Source organism: Enhydra lutris, unplaced genomic scaffold (assembly GCF_002288905.1).
Source record: "Enhydra lutris kenyoni isolate GAN:26980312 unplaced genomic scaffold, ASM228890v2 scaffoldscaffold56, whole genome shotgun sequence".
In the NCBI taxonomy this organism is placed as follows: Eukaryota; Metazoa; Chordata; class Mammalia; order Carnivora; family Mustelidae; genus Enhydra; species Enhydra lutris.
The window spans coordinates 9,387,502-9,409,851 of NW_019154140.1; the positions used below are offsets into that span (position 1 = coordinate 9,387,502).

At 40.6% G+C, this 22,350-nt stretch overlaps 1 protein-coding gene across 1 annotated transcript; it reads left to right on the forward strand.

The window, feature by feature from the left end:
* The first annotated feature begins 12,127 nt into the window (after positions 1 to 12,127).
* On the forward strand, positions 12,128 to 19,328 carry LOC111157885 (methyltransferase like 7A). The gene is made up of 2 exons (XM_022519593.1): positions 12,128 to 13,035; positions 18,017 to 19,328. The coding sequence occupies exons 1-2, from the start codon at positions 12,538 to 12,540 to the stop codon at positions 18,251 to 18,253; spliced, it is 735 nt and encodes a 244-aa protein (XP_022375301.1). The 5' UTR covers positions 12,128 to 12,537; the 3' UTR covers positions 18,254 to 19,328.
* Positions 19,329 to 22,350: the final 3,022 nt, after the last annotated feature.

A 22,350-nucleotide genomic window follows, 5' to 3' on the forward strand; every position in this document is an offset into this window, starting at 1 on the left:
AATATTTTTGGAACAAAAGGATTGTGACATATTAAATATGTAATTATAAATTTGGCACTGAATCACATGCTTCTTTGATGTATTCTGATTATTTTTTTATGTTATAATCATAATTTCACATTTGGAATACTTTCCTAGAGTTTGTATAGCATTTTCAGTTATTAGATAGATACTTTATGTATATAAATGTCACATAATAAATAGTTTATAATTAAAATGAAAGCTGTTCTTTTGTTAAATTAATCAAAACCATTTCCTTTTAAGTTAGATTTTATTTAAAGCCATTTATTTGATATATATTTTTTAATTATCATCTTGGTTCTGGTTCTAAGGTATACTTGGAGAAAGTATTTGCCTATTTTTAAAATTCTAATTGAAACAATTTTTAAAATATTAATACTTCCCTCCTTAGGCCAAAAAAGAATGATGATTTAGACAACCCCATATAATTTATTTCTTATTTAAAAATTTATAATGTGACTTTCTTAGAGCTTTTACCTACTTTCTAAACCTATTTTCTTGAATCCTGTGCTTAAATTTTGTATTCCTCAGGCTCTCTGAATTGTGAGGGAAGGTGGCTAAAATGCTGCTGGGTAAAAGGGAATCCAACCTGGGCTAAACTTTATGATGACTAACCTATAAATTAAATTATTAAAACAAAAGAACAAGCTGATTGAATTAGTATCTACTATTAATAAATTCACTACTCCTTTGAACTTTGGGAACCCATTTTCTCATTTCTTTTCTCATCCTTTCTTTTTTTTTAAATTTATTTATTTGACAGAAAGAGAGATCATAAGTATGCAGAGAGGCAGGCAGAGAGAGAGGGGGAAGCAGGCTCCCTGCTGAGCAGAGAGCCCCATGCGGGGCTCCATCCCAGGACCCTAAGATCATGACCTGAGCCAAAGGCAGAGGCTTAACCCACTGAGTCACCCAGGTGCCCCTCATCCTTGTTTTTATATTCAACTAGCTAAGAGGCATCTGGGTGGCTCCACTGGTTATATTCAACTAGCTAAAATCGAGCATTTTGTTTTTGTTGTTGTCCTTTTGTTTTGCTTTAACCCAATTTCAAGGTTTAATTGAAAGTAAACATGAGGGGCGCTTGGGTGGCTCAGTGGGTTAAGCCTCTGCTTTCGGCTCAGGTCAGATCTCAGAGTCATGGGATCAAGCCCCACATCAGGCTCTCTGCTCAGCAGGGAGCCTGCTTCCCCCGCGGGCCCCCCCTACCTGCCTGCCTCTCCGCCTACTTGTGCTCTCTTTCTGTCAAATAAATAAATAAAATCTTAAAAAAAAAAAAAAAGGAAAGTAAACATGAGTTTTCCCTCTATTAATTCTCTTGGCAGGGGTACCTGGATAGCTCAGTCGGTTAAGCATCCAACTCTTGATTTTGGCTCAGGTCATAATCTCAGGGTCGTGAGACTGAGTTCCGCATTGGGCTCCACGCTGGATGTGGAGGCTGCTTGAGAGTCTTTCTTTCCCTCTCCCTTGGTCTCTCCCCTCCCTATTTGTGCTCACGGGCACGTGCACACACACAGCTAAGTTCGTGCGCTCTCTCTCCCTCAAAAAAAAAAAAAAAAAAAGGGGCGCCTGGGTGGCTCAGTGGGTTAGGCCGCTGCCTTCGGCTCGGGTCATGATCTCAGGGTCCTGGGATCGAGCCCCACATCGGGCTCCCTGCTCAGCAGGAAGCCTGCTATCCCTTCCTCTCTCTCTGCCTGCCTCTCTGCCTACTTGTGATCTCTCTCTGTCAAATAAGTAAATAAAATCTTTAAAAAAAAAAAAAAAATTCTCTTAGGGATCACTACTGGTTTAATGCTCAGGAGGTAGAAGACTGTGATTTTTTTTTAAAAGATTTTATTTATTTATTTGACAGAGAGAGATCACAAGTAGACAAAGAGGCAGGCGGAGAGGGAGAGAGGGAAGCAGGCTCCCTGCTGAGCAAAGAGCCCGATGCGGGACTCAATCCCAGGACCCTGAGATCATGACCTGAGCCGAAGGCAGCGGCTTAACCCACTGAGCCACCCAGGCACCCCAAAGACTGTGATTTTTACAGGCTTATAAGCAACACCGCTGGGATACTGAGACCCAGGTTATCCATTAACAAGGTCTTATAAGGAATTACTTGGTAATGCTTGCATAGCAATCAGCATAATGTGTTAGTTTTTTCCTATTTATACCACCTGAGTACCATTGAGATTCACTTGATACCCCTGAATGTTAATATTAAGGAACTCTTCTAAAATATATTGGCAGCAAGCTCTTGTTTTTCACTTCAAAAAGAATATCTTAATTACTCTTTAGGTATGTATTTCTAATTAGGCAGGAATTACTACAAGCACTTTCTTATCTTTTGCCCAGCTTGGATCACTTAAGGCAACTGGAATTCAGTTATATAACATTTCCCACCACCAAAAGAGACTATTAGAGTACAGACTGCAATTTTATTTTTATTTATTTATTTATTTATTTAAATTTTTTTTTTTTAAGATTTTACTTATTTATTTGTCAGAGAGAGAGAAGGAGAGAGAGCAAGCACAGGCAGACAGAATGGCAGGCAGAGGCAGAGGGAGAAGCAGGCTCCCCACCGAGCAAGGAGCCCGATGTGGGACTCGATCCCAGGACGCTGGGATCATGACCTGAGCCGAAGGCAGCTGCCCAACCAACTGAGCCACCCAGGCGTCCCTATTTATTTTTATTTATATTTTTATATATTATATATATTACATATCATATATATTTCATATTATTTATATTTATTTATATTATTTACTTGTTTTTTATTTATTTCATTTTAATTAATTTAATTTTTTAATTTTTTTAGTATATTTGACACACAGTAACAAAATGGCAATAAATACGTACTTATCAATAATTACTTTAAATGGACTAAATTACTTAAAATGGACTTAAATTACTAAAATGGACTAAATTCTCCAATAAAAAGACATAGGGTGACTGCTGGATTAAAAAAAGAAAAGACGCACCTTTACGGAACCCATAAGAGACTCATTTCAGACCAAAAGGCACAAAATTGAAAGGCTGGAAAAACATACACCATACAAACGGAAGGAAGAAAAAAAAGGCTGGGGTAGAAATACTTATAACAAACAAAACAGACTTCAAAACAGACCGTGGATGCAAAAACCCTCACAAAATATCAGCAAACTGAATTCAACAATATATTAAAAAGAGTCATTTACCACAATCAAGTAGAATTTATTCCAGAGATGCAAGGATGTTGAGTGTTTGCAAAGCAATCAGCATGATATATCACATTAACAAAAGAAATGATAAAAACCATATTATCATCTCAACAAGTGCCAGAGTATTTTACAAAATACAATATCCATTCATGTTAAAAAAAACAAAAACTCTCAACAAAGTGGATTTAGAGGGAACATACCTCAACATAATAAAGGGCATATATGACAAACCAAGAGCTAACATCATACTCAGTACTGAAAAACTGAGCTTTTTCTCTTATATTGGGAACAAGACAAAGATGTCTACTCTTGCCACTTTTATTCAATATGGTACTGAAACAAGTTGGATACTTGTCCCAGACAAGAAAAAGAAATAAAAGGCATTCAAATTGGTAAGGAAGAAGTAAAACTATCACTATTTGCAGGTGACATGACATCATATAAGAAAAACCTGAAGTCTCCACCAAAAAACTACTAGAACTAATTGAACTTAATAAAGCTGCAAAATATAAAATTAATATGTAGAATTTGCTGCATTGCTCTACACTTAAAATGAAGTAGTGGAAAGGGAAATTATGAAAACCATCACAGAACTGCACCCCAAACAATAAAATACCTAGGAATACACTTCACTAAGGAGGTGAAAGACCTGTGCTCTGAAAATTATAAAACACTGATGAAGACAATACAAATAAATGGGAAGATATACCATGCTGTGGATTAGTGTGCACTAATTAATATTGTTAAAATGTCTATATTACCCAAAGCAATCTACACATCCAATGCAATCCCTGTCAAAATACCAAGAGCATTTTTCATAGAACTAGAACAAATAATCCTAAAATCTACATGGAACCAAAAAACACCCTGAATAGCCAAATCAATCTTGAGAAAGAAGAACAAAGATGAAGGTATCACACTCCCAGACTTCAAACTGTACTACAAAGCTATAGTAGTCAAAATCGACACATAAATCAATAGAATAGAAATCCCAGAAATAAACCCGTGGTTATATGGTCATTTAAAAAGAGGCAAGAACATACCATGGGGCAAAAGACAGTCTCTTCAGTAAATGGTGTTAGGAAAACATATGCAAAGGTAGCATATATGCAAAAAAAAAAAAAAAAAATCAAAAGAATGATACTGGACCACTTTCTTATACCACAGAAAAAAACAAACTCAAAAGTCAATTAAAGACATAAATGCAAGACCTGAAACCATAAAAATCTTAAAAGAAAATACGGGCAGTAAGTTCGTGGACACTGGTTTTATTTTTTTTTTAATATTTTATTTGTTTATTTGTCAGAAAGAAAGAGAGTACAAGCAGGGGGAATGGCAGGCAGAGGGAGAAGGAGGCTCCCCACTAAGCAAGGAGCCTGATGAGGGACTCAATCCCAGGACCCTGGGACTGAGCTGAAGGCAGATGCCTAACCAATTGAGCCACCCAGGCAAACCTGGATGTTGATTTTAGCAACTTTTTTTTTTTTTTTATCTGCCTCTTCAGGCAAGGGCAACAAAACCAAAAATAAACAATTAGGACTACATCAAACTAAAAAGATTCTGCAAAGTAAAGGAAACCTTCAACAAAATGAAAAAGCAACCTACTGAATTGAAGAAGGTATTTGTAAAGTATATATTCAATAAGAAGTAAATATCCAAAATATACAAAGAACTCATGCAACACCCAGAAAACACGATGAATACGATGTGATTTAAAAAGGGTCAGGGAGGGCACCTGTGCGGCTCAGTGGGTTAAGCCTCTGCCTTCAGCTCGGGTCATGATCTCAGGGTCCTGGGATCGAGCCCCATATTGGGCTCTCTGCTCCTCGGGGAGCCTGCTTCCTCCTCTCTCTCTCTCTCTGCCTGTGATTTCTCTCTGTCAAATAAATAAATAAAATCTTTTAAAAAAAATAAAAAGGGTCAGGGTTTTTAAGACAGGGGTGACTGAGTGGCTCAGCTGGTTAAGCATCCAACTCTTGGTTTTGGATCACATCATGATCTCACGGTCGTGGGATCAAGCCCCACGTCAGGCTCCGTGTTCAGCCCAGAGTCTGCCTCAGATTCTCTCTCCCTCTCTCTACCCCTCCCCCTGACTCTCAAATAAATAAAATCTTTAAAAAAAAAATAGGCAGATGACCTGAATAGACATTTTCTAGATATGTCAAGGAAGACATCCAGATGGCCAACAGACACATGAAAAAATGCTCAACATCACTCAGCATCAGGGAAATACAAATCCAAACCACAATGAGATACCAAACCTCATACCTGTCAGAATGGCTAGTGTCAAACCCTCATGCACTAATGGTGGGAATGTAAATTGGTGTAATCACCATGGAAAACACCATGGAGATTCCTCAAAAAATTAAAACTTCAGCATTTTCCATACAATCCAGCAATTCCACTACTGGGTATTTACCCAAAGAAAATGAAAATACTACTTTGAAAAGATATATGCACCCCTATGTTCCTTGCAGCACTATATGAATAGCCAAGATACAGAATCAACACCCATCATCAGATGACTGGATAAGAAAGTTGTAGTATGGAATATTACTCAGCCATAAAAGGGTGTAATCTTGCCATTTGCAACAACATGGATGGACCTAGAAGGTATACTAAGTGAAATACGTCAGACAAATACTGTATGATTTCACTTATGTGTGGAGTCTTACAAAAACAGATGAACAAGCAAAACAGAGACTCATTAATACCAAGAACAAACTGGCGGTTGCCAGAAGGGAGGGACATGGGGGAATGGGCAAAATAGGTGAAGGCTATTAAGGGGTACAGACTTAACTGCAATCAAATAAATGAGGATATAAAGTATAGCATATGGAATATAGTAAATAATGTTGTAATAACTTTGTTTCTTTGATGTGACATTCCTCATTTTCACAATCAGAAAGTCAAATAGCAAATATCAACACTTCTATAACAACAAAGACCTTTCTACTTCTCCATTCACACAAGCTTGTACCTTGCCTTTTTTTTTTTTTTTTTTTAAGATTTTGTTTATTTAACAGAGAGAGATACAGGAAGAGAGGGAACAGAGGAAGGGGGAGTGGGACAGGGAGAAGCAGGCTTCCCACTAAGCAGGGAGCCTGACACGGGGCTCGATCCCAGGACCCTGGGATCATGATCTGAGCCAAAGGCAGACGCTTAATGACTGAGCCACCCAGGCGCCCCTTGCACCTTGCTTCTTTTGCTCATTACTTAATGAGGAACCAGTCTGAACTGCTGGGCTCTGAGAGGGCAGGGGCTTGGTTTCTTTTTTTTTTTTTTTCAGTAATATTCGTAGCCCCTCATTTATTATTCAGAATCTACAAACATAAAAGGAAGGTAGTCATATGTGAAATACTTATAAATGAATTAAACAGTACAAAGAAAAATTCTTAAGTTAGTCCAAGTTTTACATTATTTTTTCTTTAACAATCTCCACACCCAATGTAGGGCTTAAACTCAGGACTCCAAAATCAAGAATCACATGCTCTACCAACTGAGCCAGCCAGGCATCTCCATTACTGTAATAACTCTGAAAGGTGACAGAAGGTAACAACACATGGTGGTGAACATTTTGTAATGCATATAAATACTGAATGACTACGCTCTATGCCTGAAAGTAATATAATACTGTATTATGTATGTCAACTGTCCTTCATTTAAAAACAAACAAACCAAGGCACTTGGGTGGCTCAGTAGGTTACATGTCTGACTCTGGATTTGGGTTCAGGTCATGATCTCAGGGTCATGAGACTGAGCCCCACATCAGGCTCTGCACTCGGTATAGAGTCTGCTTAAGACTTATTCTCCCTCTCCCTCTGCCCCTCCCTCCACACCCCTACCCCAGCTCTTTTACTCTCTCTCTCTTCTCTTCTCACTCAAAGTAAACAAACAAAACCCAAAAAAACCGAAGCAAAACTCTTTGACAAAGCAGGAAAGAATATCCAATGGAAAAAAGATAGTCTCTTCAATAAACAGTGTTGGGAAAATTGGAAAACAATATGAGGAAGAATGAAACTGGACCACTTCCTTACACCATACACAAAAATCCAAAATGGTTGAAAGACCTAAATGTGAGACAGGAAACTATCAAAGCCCTAGAGGAGAACACAGGCAGCAACTTCTTTGACTCAAGCACAGCAACTTCTTACTAGGTAAGTCTCCAGAGGCAAGAGAAACAAAGGTAAAAATGAACTACTGGGACTTCAACAAGATCAAAAGCTTCTGCACAGCAAAGGAAACAGTCAACAAAACTAAAAGCCATCCTACGGAATGAGAGAAGATATCGGCAAGTGCCATACCTGATAATGGGTTAGTATGCAAAATCTATAAAGAAATTACCAAACTCAACACCCAAAAGAAAACAAATAATCCAGTTAAGAAATAGGAGATATGAAGAGACACTTTTCCAAAGAAGACATCCAGATGGCCAACGGACACATGAAAAAATGCTCCACATCACTCGGCATCAGGGAAATACAAGTCAAAACCACAATGGGATACCACCTCACACCAGTCAGAATGGCTAAACTTAACAACATTGGACAACAATAGATGTTGGCGAGGATGCAGAGAAAGGGGAACCCCCTTATGCTGTTGGAGGGAATGAAAACTGGTGCAGCCACTATGGAATAGAGGTTCCTCAAAAAGTTAGAAATAGAACTGCCTAGCAACCCAGTAATTGCACGAGTAGGTATTTACCCAAAAATACTGATTCGAAGGGGTAACATGCACCATTATGTTTATAGAAGCATCATCAACAACAGCCAATTATAGAAGGAGACCAAATGTCCATCGACTGATGAATGGATAAAGAAGAAGTGGTCTATATATACAATGGAATATTATTTAGCTGCCGAAAAGAATGAAATCTTGCCATTCTCAACAATGTGGATGGAGCTAGAGTGTATTATGCTAACCAGAGTAAGTTAGTCAGAGAAAGACAAATACCATATGATTTCACTCATATATGGAATTTAGGAAACAGAAGAATAAAGGGTAAGAAAAAAAAAAGAGGGAGACAAACCATATGAGACTCTTAACTATAAGGAACAAACTGAGGGTTGTTGGAGGGAGGTGGGCAGGGGATGTGCTAAATGGGTGATGGGGATTAAGGAGGGCACTTGTTATGATGAGCACTAATATTAGGTATTATATGGAAGTGACAAATCACTAAACTCTACTTCCGAAACCAATATTACACTGTATGTTAACTAACTAGAATTTATTTATTTATTTATTTTAAAGATTTTATTTATCTATTTGACAGAGAGAGATCACAAGTAGACAGAGAGGCAGGCAGAGAGAGGGAGGGAAGCAGGCTCCCTGCTGAGCAGAGAGCCCGATGCGGGACTCGATCCCAGGACCCCGAGATCATGACCTGAGCCGAAGGCAGCGGCCCAACCCACTGAGCCACCCAGGCGCCCAACTAACTAACTAGAATTTAAATAAAAATTTGAAAAAACAAAAACCTCTAGTTAAATTGACAAAAAAAGACACAAATTACCAGTATCAGTATGGAAAAGAAAGCATTTCTATAGATCCTACAGACATTAAAAGGATTAGAAGAGAATATTGTGAACTCTATACCAATATATTCAGCAACTTAGACTTGTTAGGTGGCAAACTTCTGAAAGACACATTACAAAAACAAACACAGGGGCACCTGGGTGGCTCAGTGGGTTAAGCCGCTGCCTTCGGCTCAGGTCATGATCTCAGAGTCCTGTGATCGAGTCCCGCATCGGGCTCTCTGCTCAGCGGGAAGCCTGCTTCCCTCTCTCTCTCTCTCTCTCTCTCTCTCTGCCTGCCTACTTGTGATCTCTCTCTGTCAAATAAATAAATAAAATCTTTAAAAAAACAAACACAAGAAGAACTAGAAAATCTTAATATTCCTATATTTACTAAAGAAATTAAATTTGCAATTAAAAATATACAGTATATTTATATAATTTTAAAATGTCTAAATTTTTATTTTAAAATGCAAACTACTCAGAATAGTCAAAGCCATTTTGAGAAAGAACAAAGTCAGAGAACGTTTGGATTTCAAGATTTTCGGTAAAGCCACAGTAATCAAAACAGTGTGGTCCTGGCATATGGGTGGAATACAGACAATAAAGCAGAACAGAATTCCCAAAAATAGACCCACACGTATATGAGCAATTGATTTTCAACAAAGTTGCCAAGATAATTCAATTGAAGAAAGCATAGTCCTTTCAACAAATTATGCTGGAGTAACTACATTTCCATATGGAAAATATATTAACATTTATGCAATATACTTTAAACTTATAAAGTGCTTTCTGTCAATTATATCTCAACAAAACTAGAAAAAATTAAATTTGTCCTTTATCTCATATCCCATATATTAAAAAAGAAAAAAAAACTTTAATTGAATCATAGGCCTAGGCTAAATATAAAATCTACAACTATAAAACAAGTAGAGAGAAAATATAAGATGAACTCTTTACAACTATAGAATAGGCAAGGGCTTTTAGGGGGAAAAATCATGGACAAACTGACTTTATCAAAAGACACAGCTAAGGGCTGCCTGGGTGGCTCAGTGGGTTAAGCCTCTGCTTTTAGCTCAGGTCATGATCTCGGGGTCCTGGGATCGAGTCCCGCATCGGGCTCTCTGCCAGGCAGGGAGCCTGCTTCCTCCTCTCTCTCTCTCTCTCTCTCTCTGCTTGTGATCTCTCTGTCAAATAAATAAAATCTTAAAAAAAAAAAAAAAGACACAGCTAAGAAAATGACAACATGGATGGACCTTGAGAGCATTATTCTTTTTTATTTTTAAGACTGATCAATTTTTAAGATTATTTATTTATTTTAGCAAGAAAGAGAGAGAGAGGGAGAGGGGCAGGTGGAGAGGGAGAGAGAGAATCCCAAGCAGACACCCTGCTGAGTGGAGAGCCAGAGTTGGGGCTTGATCCCACGACCTCCATATCATGACCTGAGCTGAAACCAAGAGTCAGATGGACACTCAACGGATGGACCGAGCCACCTCGGCACCCCTTGATGGCATTATTCTGGGTGAAATAAGTCAGAGAAAGACACATACCGTATGATTTCACTTACATGTGTAAGAAAAAAAAAAAAGAAAGAAAGAAAGAAAGAAAGAAAAACCCACAAAAGAAAAAAAAAACAACAACAAATTCATAGATAAACAGATTGGTCGTTGCCAGAGGCAGGGGGAGCAGAAGAGAGGGGACAAGATGGGGACACTGCTAAAAGAATTAAAAAGACAAGCCACAGACTAGGAAAAAAAAATCACACATTTGATAAATGACTTATACTGAGAATATACAAAGAATTCTTGCTCTTCACTCAATTTAAAAATGGGCAAAATATTTGAACAGACACCTTACCAATTAATACACACAAATAGCAAATAAGCCCATTGAAAGAACCTCAACATTATTAATCATCAGAGAAATGCAAATTAAAGATATAATGAGAGACCACTACGTATCTTTTTAAATGGCTGAAGTTTAAAAAGACTACCATACCAAGTATTGGTGAGGATGTGGGACAGCGAAATATCTCATACACCTGCAGTGGGAATATAAAATGGTATACTTGCTTTGGAAAATGGTTTGGCAGTTTCTTCAAAAATTAAATATTTGCCTACCATATAACCCATCCATTCTATTCATAAGAATTTATCCAAGAGAAATGAGAGCCTACGTCCACACAAAGACCTGTATGCTGATGTTCACGTTAACTCAATGTGTGATAGCCACAAACAAACAACCCAAATGTCCATCAACAAGTGAAGAGAAAAGCAGTTACCGATCCATACAACGGAACACTACTTAATAAAATCAGTGGATTTGTGCAACAGTGGTGCTGACCTTCAAGATAATTACCCTGAGTGGAAGAAGTCTGACAAAAAAAAAAAAAAAAAAGCATGTAATGCCTGATTCCATTTACTTATAATTCTAGGAATGCCTATCAATCTCTAGTGACAGGAAACAGATCAGAGCTTGCCTTGGGATGGGGCAGGCTGGAGGAAGGGAAGACAAAGGGGCAAGGGGAAACTTCTGGGGGTGATGGATGTGTTCATTATCTTGATGAAGTGATGGCACCACAGGTATGTACATATGTCAAAATGTATCAGGCTGTACACTTTACATATACGGTTTATTGCATGTCAATTCCACCTCAAAAACGCTGCTAAAAATGTAAAAGATATAACATATGTATAGGATATAACAATAGTGAAACAACAGAACACTCCTGTATCCATCACCCAGTTTAAAAAAGTAAATGTTACCAGAGCCACAGGGGGTGGGGTGGGTGGGGGGGTGGCAGTGGTGTGTGTCGGTGGATAATCCTCCAACTCTTCATTTCAGCTCAGGTCATTAAATCAGTCCAGCCCAGCGCTCCCCAGTCCCGAGAATCAGCTAGATATCTTCTCCCCCTCTGCCCCTCCCCCTCCCCCTGCTCATGCTCTCTCTCTCTTTAAAGAAATAAAATGTTTCAAAAAGTAAAAGAAAAAAGTAAACGTTACTGTTATTTTTGAAAATTTCTGCGTTCCCTGACCCGCTCTAAAGCCAGGTCTCGCTTTTTTTTTTTTTAATTTATTATTAAAAAACAGATGAATGCTTCAAACTATTTTCTGTGTGCTTTCAGTTTTTAGGTTCCCAAAGATGAATATTCTGGAGACGATTTTTATCTAAATTAGCTGAGTAATGCAGCAGTCCCACACAGTCTGAAGTTCAAAATCCCCTTTCAACAAGAGGCGAGCCGAAACAGTGATTTAAAAATAACCCTGTTGAGTTAGGAATGTCTGAGAGCCTCAGCCCAGAATGCAAAAGGGGTAAATTCTTATTGACTGTGGCCAGGCAAGCGTGTCTAATCCCCTCCTGTTTTAAAATACGGAAGGAGAGGGGCCAAAGGGTAAGCGAGACAGGGACACTTGCCAGCAGCCTTCTGGTTCGGTTTCACCAGGCTCCACCCACAGATTGTTTTCTTTGCAGATGTCATTGGAGGACAAGAGGGCGGGCCTAAGTGCAGAGAAAACTTCCGCAGGAAACTTGCCGTAGTTCCCAGAGAAGGAGAACTGCTTTGGAGTTAAGGGACTATAATCAACTTTCCCTCTAAGGGAAGCTGGGAACCTTCTCCCTTGGCTTCGTGAAAACTAAGCTGAATCTTTTGCCAAACGCCTATAAATTAGGTGAAATGGGCCCCTCGCCCATGATGTGACTTCAGCTGCGTCTCTCTCTCCCAACCAGTTATTTTCCTCTGCGGCTGACTGGCCTTGGAAAGTGGCCAGAACTTTACCTCCTGCAAGAAAGGGTCCAGGGCTAACTGGTCTATCTTTCTCTTCGGAGTGATGGCGCTTATCATCGTTATCCTCAGGCTACTCGTCTGCATCCTGGCATTTCCCATGTTCCTGCTGAACTTTCTGGGCTTGTGGAACTGGATATGCAAAAAATGGTTCCCCCACTTCATGCAGAGGTTCACCGTGATCTACAACGAGCAGATGGCAAGCAAGAAGCGGGAGCTCTTCGGCAGCCTGCAGGACTTTGTGGGCCCCTCTGGGAAGCTGTCCCTGCTGGAGGTGGGCTGTGGCACCGGGGCCAACTTCAAGTTCTACCCACCCGGATGCCGGGTGACTTGTGTTGACCCCAACCCCAACTTTGAGAAGTTCTTGATCAAGAGCGTTGCGGAGAACCGACACCTGCAGTTGGAGCACTTCGTGGTGGCCGCGGGGGAGAACATGCCGCAGGTGGCCGATGGCTCTGTGGACGTGGTGGTCTGCACCCTGGTTCTGTGCTCTGTGGAGAGCCAGGAGCGCCTCCTCCAGGAGGTGCGCCGAGTGCTGAGGCCGGTGAGTGGGGGGTTGTGAGGAGGACTAGTTAGTGGTAACCACGGTCACCATGGGCAGTTTTGTCAATTTCAGGTGGCTCAAACATTCAAACATAAAAAGTAAAACCAGTAGAGAAGGCACTGTTGCATTTTTAAAAACCTTAGAGTCAGAAGGAAGCTATAAAGGGAAAGACTGATTCTGAATACATCAATTTTTTCAAAAACTACAGAGAATTAAAAAAAGTACCAAAACAGAAGTATTTGCCAGGGATGACAGACAAAAAAGTTAACTTCTTTCATTTTAAAAGACATTACAAATCAAGAGATCAATAGGATTTTTTAAAAAGAAGAAAAACACAGGAGAAAAATAGGCAAATGGGAACAGAAATGTAAATACAGATAACCAATTACAGGGGTGCCTGGGTGGCTCACTGGGTTAATGGTGGGACTCTGGTTTTCTGCTGGGGTCCTAATCTCAGGGAAGTGGGATCCAGCCCCCACCTCCGGCTGGAGCTGGCTGTGGAATCTGCCTGGGATTCTCTCTCTCCCTCTCTCTCAGCCCCTCCCTCACTTCGTCCTGCCCTCTTTAAAAAAAAGAAAAGAAAAAGCAAGCCAATTATATGATAAAAATGCTCAGCCTTCCACACAGAGAAATACAACACAAGATACCGTTTTTACCTATTATAATGTCAGAGGCTTTTAAGGTCAATATGGTATTGAGGTGTTGTTTGGGAAGCAGTACACAGGAGGAACTGCCCTCTTTGGAGGGTAATTTGATAATATTCAAAACTTAAAGTGAACACAGTCTTGTATCCAGTAATAATTTATCTTATAGCTATACTGCACAAATATGCAAACCCTTGCCTATTTGCAAAGACATTCTGTGGAGTATTTGTAATAGCATAAACTGGAATTATCCTAAATGTCCATCAGTAGGAGGCTGTTCAAGTAAATGGTCACATAGCATAAAAGAAGAGCTATCTATGTTAATATGAAAAAATCCCCAAGAGATAATGTTAAATGAAAAAAAGCAATCAAAGCATGGACTATTATGTAGCGTATAAGCCCACTGTGTGAGAGCTAACACACACACACACACACACATATATACATACATGTATATGGTAATGGGAATGATAGACATGAAACTTTTTTTTAAAACACTTTTGTCAGAGAGAGAGTTATCCATCTATTTTAGAGAGACAGCACATGAGGGAGGGGCCAAGGGAGACAGAGAATCTCAAGCAGACTCCACGCTGAGCACAGAGCTGGGCATGGGGCTGGGATCCCACGAACCTGAGATCATGACCTGAGCGGAAATCAAGAGTCAGGTGCTTAACCGACTGAGCCACCCGGGTGCCCTGAAATGTTCTGATTCTTATATTCAAATTCTGGGTTCTTGTGTCCTAAGTCTGGGCAGTAAATGGGCAAGGCTACTAAGTGTTTTGCCTACAGCGTTACTCCTACAAAGTAACAATTCCCTGTGTTTTCTAGCACTCTCGATGAGATCGCATTCTTGGAGATCGCATTCTTGGTCGTCCTCCTTAGCTCCTGGGAAGCCCCCGCTCTCTGCTGCATTTGACCAGGAGCTGTATTACACTGTCCTTTAACCCTCTCAACAGTCCTTTATAACAGATACTGTCTTCATGGTGTGAAACTTGCCCAAAGTTACACAGCTAGTAGGTCTGACTTTCTTTAACGCAAATATTCTCCCTTTTGCACCATAGTGCTCGTCATTAGGGCCTTTTATCTCTCCCGACTTCAACATTTCTACCACTTTTGCTGGCTGTTCTTCCTCTACCCATCTCTAAGTTTTCAAGTACCATGCATACACAGATGGTTTCCAAATGTGAACATCTAGCCCAGATCTTTCTTCTGACCCCGCACCTTCATATTCATCACTGTATTCAACCATCACCTGAACGGGTGACAGGCCATCTCTAGTTTAACCTGTGTTACCCCAAGGGTGACATCAGCCTCCCCAGACCTGGGCCGCCTCCTGCTCTTGTCTACCTGTTCTCGTCTATGGAAAAAAAAAAATTTTTTTTTAAACCACTCAGGAAATTCCAGGTTTTCCATTCCTGAACACAGGTTTTTGTTTTGTTTTTAAGATTTATTTTATTGTCAGAAAGAGAAAGTGTGAACACAAGCAGGGGGAGCAGCAGGCAGAGGGAGAAGCAGGCTCCCCACTGAGCAAGGAGCCAGATGCGGGACTCAGTCCCAGGACCCTGGGATCATGACCTGAGCCCAAGGCAGGCGCTTAACCCACTGAGCCACCCAGGCATCCCCCTCAACCCAGGTCTTATCTGCCCCTTCTCAGCTGTCTCTCTGGGATAGGCAGGACTAGAGTAGCCAGAGTGTGACTGTCACCAAAGGTTTTGGAGGGGATTTGGAGGTGCCTTTCCCCTTGCTCCCCACAGAGGTAGAAGGGGAGAAGACTTCCAAAGTCCTTCTGATAATGTATAACCTCTACTGTGTCTACCCTTCACCCACATTTATAATAAATAAAAATCCCTGAATAAAATCCCTAATGACACAGTGGTACCATGGCTTTAGTAATGCTTTTAGATGCTTCAGTATTTTATTTTATTTATTTTTTTTTTTTTAAAGATTTTATTTATTTATTTGACAGAGAGAAATCACAAGTAAGCAGAGAGGCAGGCAGAGAGAGAGGAGGAAGCAGGCTCCCTGCTGAGCAGAGAGCCCGATGCGGGGCTCGAACCCAGGACCTGGGATCATGACCTGAGCCGAAGGCAGCGGCTTAACCCACTGAGCCACCCAGGCGCCCCTGCTTCAGTATTTTAATTCATCATAGCATTTACATCCTCGTGACAATGGTACAAAAGTATAAGACATGCTTGTTTAGTCTCAGGCAGTGCTGGGTGTGGATTCAGACTCTCCCACAGGTTTGCAAAGCAGAATCCAAGAAAAATGTTCAGATGAAGTAAAAAAAAAAAATTTTTTTTTAAAAGACATTAAAAAATTTTGTACTTCAAAGGCAAACAACTCGGGTGCCTGGCTGGCTCAGTTGATAGAGCATGTGACTTTCTTTTCTTTTTTTTTTTAAAGATTTTATTTACTTATTTGGGAAAGAGTGAGCACAAGCAAAGGAGGTGCAGAGGGAAAAGCAGACAACCCGTTGAGCAGGAAGCCCAACATAGGGCTCGATCTCAGAACCCCGGGATCCTGACCCGAGCCGAAGGCAGGTTCTTAACAGACTGAGCCACCCAGGTGGGACTCTTGAGGTTTGTGAGTTTAAGCCCCACGTTGGGTGTAGAGATTCCTTAAAAATAAAAAAGGCAAGAAACTGGGGGGAACATTTCTAGTATATATGGTCTTATATTAAATTCCCTAAGGAGTAAGAAAACTCAACACCCTATTAGAAAACTGAAAAAAGACATCAACAGACCAAGCAGAAGAGAAGTCCAAATCACCAATAAGGTTTAGCAAAAAAAAGTTATATATATTAAGAAATTAAAGATATGCATATTATTGAAAATGAAATACCATTTCACTCATCAAATTGGCAGGATACAGAGGAAAAAGGATAGATGGGAATTTGTTGGAAATTGGCACTCACACCCATTGCTGGTATGAATGTAAACTTGCAATGCCTCTTCCAAAGGGCAGTTTGACAACCTGCACCAATAGCTTTAAGAAGGCACAGACTTGGGTGCCTGGGTGGCCCAGTGGTTAAGCATCTGGGGTCATGATCCTGGGGTCCTGGAATCCAGTCCTGCCCATCACAGTCGGGCTCCTTGCTCAGTGGGGAGTCTGCTTCTCCCTCTGAACCTCCCCCCTCTCGTGGTCCCTCTCTCAAATAAATAAAAATCTTAAAATAAATAAATAAGTAAAATCTTTAAGAAGTAACAGATTTTTGATTCAGCAGTTCCCCTTTTTAGCAAGTTATTTATTTGGAAATAATTAGAGATGGGCACAGAGATGTGTGGATAAGGATAGTCACTGTAATAGTATTTATAATAATGAAAAATTGGAAATAACTTCAATGAGAATAAGTAAGAGATGGTACCTGCAGTGCTGTGAAATACTGTGTAAAGAGCTTTTAAATCACATTTTAGAATAATATTTGAATACACAAATAAAGCAGGTTACAAAACAGAAGGTCCATTCTAGTCCTAGTTTTAGGGAAAAGATACATATTCATACGATGTGCACACAAAGTTTTAACAGTAGCTATATTGAGATGATAGAACAGTGCTTGTTTTTCTGTTTAAACTTTTCTTCATTTTCTAAGGTCAGCATATGGTCAAGGTAGTATTTTTTAAGATTTTATCTATTTATTTATTTGACAGAGAGAGAGAGAGATCACAAGCAGAGAGGCAGGCAGAGAGAGGTGGGAGCAGGCTCCTTGCTGAGCAGAGCACCCAATCGATCCTGGGCTTGATCCCAGGACCCTGAGACCATGACCTGAGCCAAAGGCAGAGGCTTAACCTACTGAGCCACCCAGGTGCCCCATGGTCAAGTCAGTATTACTAGCCTCTGTCAGCCGGACTGTCCAGGGTCAAACCAAACCTGATCTGACATTTACAAGCTGTGTGACTTTGGGCAAGTTGCTCATTTTCTTTGTGGCTCACTTTCCTCATGTGAAAAATAGGACTGATAATACTTACCAAATAAGTTTATCATAAGGATCAAGCAAGTTGATGTGTGATAGGCATTCATGCATCATAATAGCTCAACCTGCAGCAGTTCCCGCATACCTTGCATACGGGAACTGCTACCAGGTTTAGTTGTCATGATGCATTACTTTTATGAACAGAATATACGTGTTAATTCCATTAGATTGGCAGCTCTGGATAAAACTAAACCGAAGGTGAGACTATTGGCCAAAACGATGTCTTAGTAAGTGCTCATTTATCCATGCCTTCTCATAGAGTTAGCCTTTAGGGCCACTGAAATTGAAGCTTCCATCATCTTATAAACCTGTTCTTCCAAAACTAAAATCCGTGGGGCTTTTTCTGTTTGTTTTTTCCCTTTCTCAGGGCGGGGCTTTCTATTTCCTGGAGCATGTAGCTGCTGAGAGCTCCACCTGGATTTACTTCTGGCAACAGATCCTGCATCCTTCCTGGTACCTGCTGTTTGATGGGTGCCACCTGACTAGAGAGAGCTGGAAGGCGCTGGAGCGGGTGGGCTTCTCTGAGCTCAAGCTGCAGCACTTCCGGGCGCCGCTGTCCTGGGAGCTGGTGCGCCCCCACATCTGTGGCTATGCCATCAAGTAGCCGGAGTGGGGAGTAGAGAGCTGAACGGCTCATAGCTTCAGGCTACACTCTAACACTTCAAATACTAATTGGAAGAAAGAAAACTTTTTTTTCTTGTTTTTAAGGTAAAGTTGCATTTCATCCTTAAGAATTTATGTTATAACTTCTTCAGCCATTTTCTGTTGTCTCCCAGGGAATCAAAACCAAACCAAAGCAAAACAGGGTTCTCCCTTAAAAGGAAACGCTGGGCTTTCATCATTGAAGTTTATCATTATCCCCAAACTTTAGTTTATGGGATAACTTCAAAATCCTTCCGGTTTATATGGTTACCTGGCAGATTTTCATTTCACCCCCTCTTTGAGAGATTGATGCTAAGAGGCAGTGAAATCACTCAAAAGAGGACTTGAAAAGGGAGAAGTGACAAGATCTTGAAACATCACAGACTGAACCAGGGAATACTGACTAGTTGAAAATCCAAATCTCAACAGCCCAGGTCTTTCTGAAAGAGAAATCTGAATCTGTTTGTTGTTCTTAGTATCAGCGGGGCTGGTGTTCAGAATTAATGGACTAGGAAGCCACACCTAGCTCTGCCCAGCGTTGTTTTTACTCCCGCAGTCCACTGACGTTTATTTTCCTGCATTCCAGGCTTCATTTTTTTTTTTATTACCATATAATGCCAATCTTCAGTACTTAAGATAAAGATTGTACTTGACATATTAGTGTATCCAGAAAAATAGCTGAGGCACTTACGTTTCTTGAGTACATTTTCCTTATTATGTAGCATATACTTTGCTGCCTCCTGTCTTAAATTGTAGGCCAACTGTAGTTAGGAAAACCTTATATAATTAGGTACGCTTTGTAAGACCCCCTAAAACCTAGGCAGCCTGGGAGTCTGTAGAGAAGTAGACACATATTTGGGGGATTATTCTGACCCAATTTCCACTCCTGTCCCAAGATGATTTCTTTGTTCCTTGCCATCGTGGAAACCTCTGAAAATCATAAGTGCTTTGAAAACAAGTGTTGGGTTGGTCAGTCAGAAGGATTAAGAATAGCATTTTGGGGGCATCTGGGTGGCTCAGTTGGTTAAGCATCTGCCTGCAGCTGAGGTCATGATCCCAGGGTCCTGGGATCAAGCCCCGTATCAGGCTTCCTGCTCGGTAGGGAGTCTGCTTCTCCCTCTCCCACTCCCCCTGCTTGTGTTCCCTCTCTCACTGTGTTTTCTCTATTAAATAAATAGATAAAATCTTAAAAAAAAAAAAAAAGAATAGCATTTTCAGCTATTTTAATAAAGTTAGTATATTTTCTGTAAAGTATAATGACTTTACAAAGGGACTATTTTAAATATGAAATCAATCAATAAATTCACATTGATTTTAGAGATGGAAATAAATGGTTTATGTCTTTGCTGGCTTGGCTTCACTTTTTTAATGTCTCTGGGAGGGGAAAATTAAGCTATTTGAACATATAGATTTTTCTTTCTACTGCCGGGTAACTATAAACACAGCTAGTGGATTTTAGAGAAAGCAGTTTGGGAAGGATCAGAGTGGGTTTTGGAAGGTTCAAGCCCAAAGACCCTCACTTATAAAATCCATAGAGTAGAAAGAAAGGACACTTAACTATTCTAACTTTCTTGAATGTGAAGACAGTTACTGTTAAGGTGAGGTTGGGACCTTCGTCTAAGGCCTCCTGAGCTCTACAACAGGAATCTCCTCCCTCTACAGTCTCCCCAAAGGAGGACCCTCCTTAATCAGCCACCTCACTCTTGGGTTAGGTTACTCTAGCGACTGAGAAATTGGAAAAACCATGCATTGACATGCTGATATGTTACCAGCATGTTGGAAGATAATGCCAAAGTACAAAATACTAGACACATTCTTACCAATTCCTTCTTGTCTAAGTGGCATGGAAAATATTATCCTCACATTCTGTACAAAACTAAGACACAGAGAAATAAAAAAAAACGGAGTTTCTCATATTCCACAACTTACTGAGCAGGTGTTAGAAGCCCCAGTTCCCAGAACTACAAAACCTATTTCGACATGATCGGGGCCATGTTACCTATGCACTGCTTTCCTCCCCAGGCCAAGAAGACACACGTTTATGGTCATTCCAACACCCCGTGGAAGTGACCTAAGCCCCTGCAAAATGGAAAGAGAAAAATGCAAAACATGTCCAACGTGCTGGTTAGGATTTCTCTGATGGCAAGTGGCACAGCTCTCAACCAAAAAAGGCTTAAGTAGAAAAAGGACTTTAAATACTCAAGTTAGTGAAAAGACAGGGACAGAAAGCCTCAGGCTCATCTTGAGCAAGGCTCAGCTGAAACTCCCCGATGTCACAGCTGCCCTCCTCTCGCCCTAGTAGAAGTAGGTGCCAATCTTCATGCTTTCAGAGTCCATGACCAGTTGGAGAGATCAAGTCTATTCTTGCAAAAACTCCAACCAAAGTTCCGGATTGGGTCTCAGTTGTCTCGAGTTGACAATATGGAGTCACAAGCCCATGCCTGAACCCATTCTAATGTTTAGACCTGATGCATTACGCCGCCTGGCTCAAGTGTAGGTCACAGCGCCTCATTCCTGGGGCTGAACACACCCAGACCACATGAGCTGAGACACGGAGAGCTGTATATCCTCGAAATGAAAACAGGGCCAGTGACTGGGGACAGCAGGAATGCATGCCGAGCAGGCACACCACAGGTGGCCCCTAGAAGCACATCGCATTTAGGTCAGACCCTCTACCCCCTGTCCTGTGGTAGGTCACAAAGCACCATGTTGAGAATGCTGGCTTCTCAGAAGGCTATACAACAAGGGAAATGAAAGACCAACGACACCGGCTTTGGCACCAAAGTGACCAAAGTCAAGTCCTGGCTGTGTCCTTTGTTGGTTATGTGACCTCGGGCAAGTTATATCTCTCGTGTCACCTTCCTCACCTGTCAATGAGGGTACTATCCTCCTAGAGGGTTATTGTGAGGAATTAACGAAGTGAAGCACTTGGTACTTAATAAATGTTTAACTTCCATTCAACAAATGGTTACTGTGGACTCTGCTCTAGAACCTGAAATCAGCTAGACTTGTTCCTTGCCCTCATGGAGGCCACAGTGGGGATAAATCCTGGCTACAAGGGAGAAGCACCAGTTGCCGGGAAGAAGGAATCTGACCCAGCCAGGGAGGAGGATCACAGGCTTCCTTGAGGAAGTAACATCCAACCTGAATTCCAGAGGGTATTAGTACTGGGGCATAAGAGAACAGCTTGCACCGTAGACAAATAAAAGGAGGAAACACAATCTGTTTGAGGAACTGGCAGGGCCAGGCGGCATAGCTGGTGGGGAGAATTGGGGAGGAGAACTACTTTTTCAATTAGCTTCTTCCTTATCTAGTTAAGCCCGGGATCCGTGAGCAGGATACTTGACTTTAACTGCTAACAAAACAAAACACCATTGAAATTGCTTTTATTTATATTATAAAACATTCTGGTCCTAAGTTTTCTAATATTGTAATTGTTTCTTCTGAATTCCTATATACTTCAGACTTGAATAGCAAGTGAAGTGCACATTGCATAATAGTTCCTTTTGTACTCTTGAACCTTAACAGAAGACCTTCCCTTCAGTATTGCTTTAGAAAACACAGAACTTAACACAACTGAAATTCTTGTTAATCTGTTAAGGCACTTGAGAGTGAAATGAATCACAGCCGCCCAATGTCAACAAAAGCAAAAAAAAAACAAAAAAAAAAACAAAAAACAAAAACAAAAAACAAAACTGTTCAGTAAGCATCATTTTAATGACTTCAATACCTAAAACCGAAAGTATTCAAGCTACTTTAAAGAATAATCAGAATTCCCTGACCCATGGAACCACTGGAATCAAGAACAAAGGTCATGTTCATTGAGGGCACAGGAAATGAACGCTGAGTGACCAATGTTCCCAATTTCTAGTCGACAAACATAAAACAAAAAAACACAGCAAATGGCTGACCAAGAAAGGTATTATTTTGTTCCTAAAAGAAAGTATTTGGAAACCTGTAAAGAATTACACAGAACCAAGGGAAATTGCCATTCAGAATTTACCATTCTAAAAATAAAAACCTCTCATGTCCAACAGCTTTAACTCAGGCTGTGTCCTT